This window comes from Arachis duranensis, chromosome 9, assembly GCF_000817695.3.
Source record: "Arachis duranensis cultivar V14167 chromosome 9, aradu.V14167.gnm2.J7QH, whole genome shotgun sequence".
In the NCBI taxonomy this organism is placed as follows: domain Eukaryota; kingdom Viridiplantae; phylum Streptophyta; class Magnoliopsida; order Fabales; family Fabaceae; genus Arachis; species Arachis duranensis.
Genome location: NC_029780.3, coordinates 69,262,176 through 69,268,590, shown reverse-complemented (window position 1 = coordinate 69,268,590; position 6,415 = coordinate 69,262,176). Strand labels below are relative to the sequence as shown.

General features: G+C 34.1%; 1 protein-coding gene across 1 annotated transcript; it reads left to right on the top strand.

The window, feature by feature from the left end:
* Positions 1-6,415, top strand: LOC107465895 (aspartic proteinase 36). Its single transcript, XM_016084874.2, has 10 exons — positions 1-380; positions 1,929-2,058; positions 2,193-2,440; positions 2,756-2,983; positions 3,451-3,613; positions 3,735-3,808; positions 4,605-4,660; positions 4,861-4,974; positions 5,257-5,328; positions 5,696-6,415. Exons 1-10 carry the CDS (start codon positions 166-168, stop codon positions 5,845-5,847), a joined length of 1,452 nt encoding a protein of 483 aa, XP_015940360.1. The 5' UTR covers positions 1-165; the 3' UTR covers positions 5,848-6,415.

Genomic DNA, 6,415 nt, shown 5'->3' with positions numbered 1-6,415 from the left:
CATGTGCCAAAGAACCGAGTCGGCAATGAGTTCTGATCCCAAACTGCAAAAATCAGAAGCTGTAGCTTAATCGAGTTCGACTTTCGAGCTCGTGCTTGGATCTGTTTTCTTTTCTTTCTAATTTGATTTTCTTTTGTTCATTAGAAAGAGAATTGAATTGAATTGATGGATCTGAGAGGTTCCGTTTTGTTCTTGGCCATTATTCTGATTGTTGAAACATGCTTCGTCGTTGCGAATGGGAATTTCGTGTTCCAGGTGGAGCGTCGAAAAACGCGTTTGGGATTAAGCGATATTAGAGCGCGTGATGATCGTAGAAGAGGTAGGATTCTCTCTGCGGTGGATCTCAACCTTGGCGGCAATAGTCAACCTACCGAGACCGGGTTCGTTTTTCTTCTCCCTCTTTTTTTCTTAATTTAATTTAATTTAATTGTTATTATTAAGATATATTTATTTTTCTTCTGTTATTTGTTTGCATAATAATGAATTGTAAGTGTGAATTGCGAATGAACGTACAATAACGACTTACTTGTACGATCATTCAGTTTCTGTTGATGTGGCTCGTGCTTCGATGTGTAATTAACTTATTATGAGACAGGTTGGTTCCATAGTTTATGCATGCATAGTACAAGATGCAACTTGTAGTGTTTACTTTTAGTTCGATGTAATTTATGATTTTATTTTATTTTCAATAATGATATGTAGCGTCTTTCTGAATCCTTCTTAAGAAAAATGCTACTCCATAAATTTTAAGAGAGAAAGATACCGAGTGTTTGTGCTTTCAAGATGTTAAACGTATTTAATTTAGTTTTTGTCTTAGTTTAGAAATGAGGATGATAATTATGATATGTATATTGTGAACTTGTATTCGATTAAGGGGGAAAATTAAAAAGATAGAATGTGTAATTTAAGATGCAAATATAAAATAATAAAAGGTCATTTATCATATTTTGCAAGTCTAGGCAACCAACTCTATATGCAGCCAAACAGCCAACTTTTCAGAAGATCCTCGTTTTAAAATTTGGAAAACTAGTTTTACGCTCAAAAAATGTGCATCGTCCGACCGCTATCACCTCTCTTCTCCTCTCCCTACGCATCTCTTCTTCTTCTTCTCTCCCTCCGTACCTCTCCCTGAAGTTCTTGTACAATGATTTTAGATATTTCTTTTTGTTAGATATTGGAGTGTTCTTTTCAACGAGTTTGGATGTTTTTAAGTTTTGGATGTTCTTTTTCTATAATTTTAAATGGTTTTTGTTAAGTATTGGATGTTATTTTTCAAAACTCATTTTTCTATGATTTTAGATGGTTTTCTGTTAAGTTTTGGATGATATTTTTCAAAACATAAGAAAAAGAAACACCCGAACACTAAGGAAAAGAAATATCTAAAATTATTAAAAAGAATTGTCCAAAATCTAAAAAGAAGAAACATTTAAAACATAAGAAAAAGAAAAAGAAGACACGGAGGGAGAGGAGAAGAGAGGTTCGCATTACCACGTTTGTGACGTCATGCGTGGCTGCAGGTGGCGGATGGTGATGTGCCGTTGACAGTGGAGGACGCACGGCTGCTGGTGGCGGAAGAGGATGCGCGGCTGCGGGTGATAGGAGGTGATGCGTCGTTGACGGTGGAGGATTAGGATTTTGTGGTTGTTTTCTTACTGGTAAATGAGAGTGAATGTAGGATTAGAATTACTCTTGATTTAGGGTTTTTTTTTTCCGTTGTTGGGCTTCTTTTTCAGTCTATACTTATAGACTGCAGTTGGCTGGTATCCTAGTTGGTTACCTAGCGTGATTCATATTAACTCTTGCAGTTAATGCTTGAAAAATCATGTAAATAGTAGCATATGGTTGAAGCATATACATTTGTGTATGTACATTTTTCGAGTTCATCTAAATGTGAATGCTATCATGCTGATGTTATTTTATTTGTTTAGGCTGTATTTTACAAAACTTGGGCTTGGTTCTCCTCCAAAGGACTACTATGTTCAGGTTGATACAGGAAGTGACATTCTCTGGGTAAATTGTGTTGATTGCGCAAGATGTCCCAAGAAAAGTGATATTGGTGTATGTATCTTGATCTTGAGTCTACCGTTTCTTCTGTACCATATGTGATCAAAGTTACCTTGACACCTTGGTTATAATCTGAAGTAACTGAAGTAATTTTTTACTTTTTACTTTTCTTGATATTTTTACATCAGATAGACTTGACTCTCTATGATCCAAAGGAATCCAAAACTTCAGAATTGGTTCCTTGTGACCATGAATTTTGCTCTTCCACATACGATGGTCCAATTCCTGGTTGCAAGGCTGATATTCCCTGCCCATACAGCATAACTTATGGGGATGGAAGTGCAACTTCTGGATACTACGTGCAGGACTACCTTACTTTTAACCGTGTTAGTGGTAATCTCAATACCGCACCGCAAAATAGCAGTGTCTTTTTTGGGTAAGAGTAACTTCTGTTACTTTATATTCTGATATTTCTGTGTTGTTGACTTTTGATTACCATTTTCTGTCTGATTAGGTATTTTCACAATGTTGTTGAAGTAGATTAGATGTTAATATTCTTGGCTTATTTGCTTCTCATAATCTGATGAGAGGATTATCTTGGTTGTTAGCATAGTTTTTATCCTCGTTTGAGATAGTTGTTTTTCATCATGTGAATAATTTTCATTCAAGTGGAGAGTGTTATTTAGCTTCCTGGGTTGATAAATAAACGCTGATCCCCTGATTTTATATCTTTGTGCTTTCTTGCTGACAGGTGTGGCAATGTACAGTCTGGGACATTGGGGTCATCTTCTGATGAAGCCCTTGATGGAATAATTGGTTTTGGACAAGCAAATTCTTCGGTGCTTTCACAGCTTGCTGCATCTGGAAAGGTGAAAAAAATATTTTCACACTGCCTTGACAATGCTAAGGGTGGTGGAATATTTGCCATAGGGGAAGTGGTGGAACCAAAAGTCAAAACAACTCCATTGGTACCAAGAATGTATGTCTAATAACATAGCTTTTTTTATGTCATGCCATGATAGTGGTTATAAAAATCCAAGGACAAATTCAGTACTCACATACCAACACATGGTTGGTTAGAGTGGCAACTACTCCTTCCCCTTAACCACTGGTCTCGGGTTTGAGTCCTGGCTATAGAAGAACTGGTGTTGGGAGAGACATGTCCCTTGTGGGATGTTCTGCAATTGGCAGAGAGAATAGTTTGTAAAATTAATTGAAGACTGCTAGTAATCTAGATCTATATTTTATTTTATTTGGACCAGTATACACGATCCAATCATTTAATTAAATAAGCTTATTTTATCAATTGAATTATTTAGAAAAAAGAAGTATAATCTAGCCCCATTTTTTTCCTGAAATTTTCTTTCAGATTCTTGTATGAATTTTTATGTAGTTTAGGTCTTGCGTTGGCATTATGTCATAGTTGTAGTCTGTTGATCATGACAGGGCACACTACAATGTCAATTTGAAGGATATTGAGGTTGGTAGTGATATTCTACAACTTCCGACCGATATATTTGATTCTGGAAGTGGGAAGGGAACTGTAATAGACAGTGGAACAACCTTGGCTTATCTCCCAAGCATGGTTTATGACCAACTAATTACAAAGGTACGTTTATCCTTAGGAATAAATAGAATCAATATTTCCCCTTCTTTCCAGTTTGATAGGCTTCTTGTCTAAGTTGAATAATCTTATTTCTCAATTATGCCATCCTTATGATGTATGACAGGTCTTGGCTGGGCAGCCTGAACTGAAATTATATCTCGTTGAGCAACAATTTACTTGTTTCGAGTATAGTGGAGAGTATGATACTTTATAACTTTCTTCTATTGATATTTGCATTTCTCTGTCATTTCTGAATTATTGTTTTTGACTAATATAAGATGTGATTCTGTATTTGTTTGATTGCCTATTTCTTCTTTATTGACTTATCATAGCACATAATCAGTCAGATTTATTTTCTTGGTTGTTTTAGTCCATACGGTAAGATCATAAAATCAGGCTGCCCTCTAATATATCTTCACAAATATCCGAGCTATCTCGGATTTTGATAATATTAGATTATGGGTAATCAATAATCTAAAACATTCAAATAAAACAGATTGTGATACAAGAAAGGAGATATGGCTGTAGCTTGACTCGGTACAGATAACAAAGGCCTTGTAATTGTATTAGTTAAAGCAGTTGAACTGGAAAGGAATTTTGATATTGTAGAGTGATTTGTGTACTTTTGATTAGCTTCTTGAAGAAGTGAAAGTATCAGGTCTTATCTGAATTCTGTTATACTTTGTCCTATTCCTTATTGAGTAGGTTAAATGATTATCAAAAAATAACTCGTATGAATACAATTACTTTGACTAGGCTATACATTAAAACTTTTGTTGATACAATGTAAAAGAATTTAATTACAAAATAATCATTTGGGCAAGATGTTCTTTTAAAATATTAATTCAGTACAAAGGTTGAGTTGATACGTGGTAACTAAAATGCAAATTTAATTTTGAAGAGTTTATTTAAATCAGTTCAGGAAGGCAATAATGCTCTTCTAATTATCAGGCAAATGCAGCTCGTAACTTGTCGATATTTTGTAATCTTGCAGTATTGATGATGGATTCCCAGTTATCAAGTTTCATTTTGAGGATTCTAAGAGGCTTAGCCTGTTATCTAAATTGGTTCTCCTTCTTGTTGTTCTCTGTCTTCTATTATACACGCTTATTAAATGCCATACAAAATCACATTTCATATGCATACTGAAAAGGGTTTGATTGTCCATCTTGTATTTGCTGTTGGCTACAATGATGATTTAAATTGGAAAAATATATGATCCACTTCTCTATTTGGTAAATATATTACAGCTATTCAATTTTGGTGTTTCTTGGTTGTCTCTCCCCAGGGTGATATCTGGTGTATTGGATGGCAGAAAGGTGTCTCACAAAGTAAAAATGGAAGGGACATGACTCTTCTTGGAGGTACAGTCTCCCTTTTAAATTAATAGTGACCTCTTGTTATAAGTTTATTGAAGGCACAATTAGTGCATCCAGTTTTCATTTTTTTTTCTTTTCTTTTTATAATGCTCTTCCAGTCTTTGTTTGAGTCTGTTTCTGATCATTAGGAAGATTAATTGTTATGTCTGATTAGCTTTGAAGCCGTCTTTTTCTTTTATATTTTATTAATATAAAAAATTCATTAAACAAACCAGTCTTGTTTCTTTATCTTTTATAATTATTTATGTTCAATTATTCCAATTGCAGATTTGGTGCTATCAAACAAACTAGTCGTATACGACCTTGAAAATATGGCCATTGGATGGGTTGACTACAATTGTGAGTGCCAAGTTCCCTTCCTAATTTGCTCTATGATTTAATCTATTTCCATTTATATAAATATATGCTGAATATGTAATTCAAAGCTGTGGCTCTCAGTCAAGTTCATATCACCATGGATCCTTTCCTTGTTATTAACCAGTAATATAATATTAATAAAAAAAAAAACTAGGTAGTTCAATAGAACTTAAATAAATTCACCCTACAGAGGACGCATATACTCCTTGATTGAATAGTGTTTTTGATCCTATATCTATATGTATCGTAACAAATAAGAAAGACCAATTAACTACTGTTTTAGGGTCAAGTTTGTTGACATTTATATTTGCTAGAATGATTTTCTTAAGCATTCTTGCTTTTTTTTTAGGCTCTTCTAGCATTAAAGTGAAGGATGAGAAGACTGGAACAGTATATACAGTGGGTGCACACAATCTATCTTCAGCTTCTACCTTCTTAATTCGAAGAATATTGACATTCTTTTTGTTGCTAATTCCCGTGTTAAATTGTTTAACTAACTAGGTTCTTGTGTTATACGAGGGATGTGTCATTCATTCAATTTTTGTTGTACCATAATTCGTTTTGTGATAAATGTGCAGTGTTAACGATATGGTATAGTTTAAATATTTATCATTAATGTATCCCCCAAAAAGAATATCATTGAAAAAAGGGCATCCTTTTTTTTGTATAACTACTACTTTCTTCTTCTCTAGGAAACATTTTATATGTTCTTTTCAATGCATGTTGAAGCCATCAGAAATGCCTTGCATGTTGTGTTTCTGGTGCGATGTATTTGCATTTCTCTATTTCTTGTCAATAATACAAATTTTTAGGTTTTGTAAAGATAAAAAATGTACACTGTAATTTGTGGTTTACTAAAGAACCTGCAGCATTACGATGAATTAATAATTTAAAGGATAGCGAGTGATAGAGACGCTGATGTGGACAGTTAGTTAGAGTTGATTGTTAGTTATGGCAGCTAGGCACAATCTTTAACTGTAGTTAAGTAGAGTGAATTAGATGATTTGCTTGTAACTTAAACCACTGCACAATATATAAGCATGGCTCCTGTATCATTCACCTCAAGAAA

Bases quoted from the DNA above. Each gene is read 5' to 3' on its own strand.
- LOC107465895 (XM_016084874.2), top strand. From the start codon at position 166: ATGGATCTGAGAGGTTCCGTTTTGTTCTTGGCCATTATTCTGATTGTT. The intron at 2,059-2,192 runs GTATGTATCTTG...TTTTTACATCAG, and splicing joins CCAAGAAAAGTGATATTGGT to ATAGACTTGACTCTCTATGA. The intron at 3,614-3,734 runs GTACGTTTATCC...GATGTATGACAG, and splicing joins ATGACCAACTAATTACAAAG to GTCTTGGCTGGGCAGCCTGA.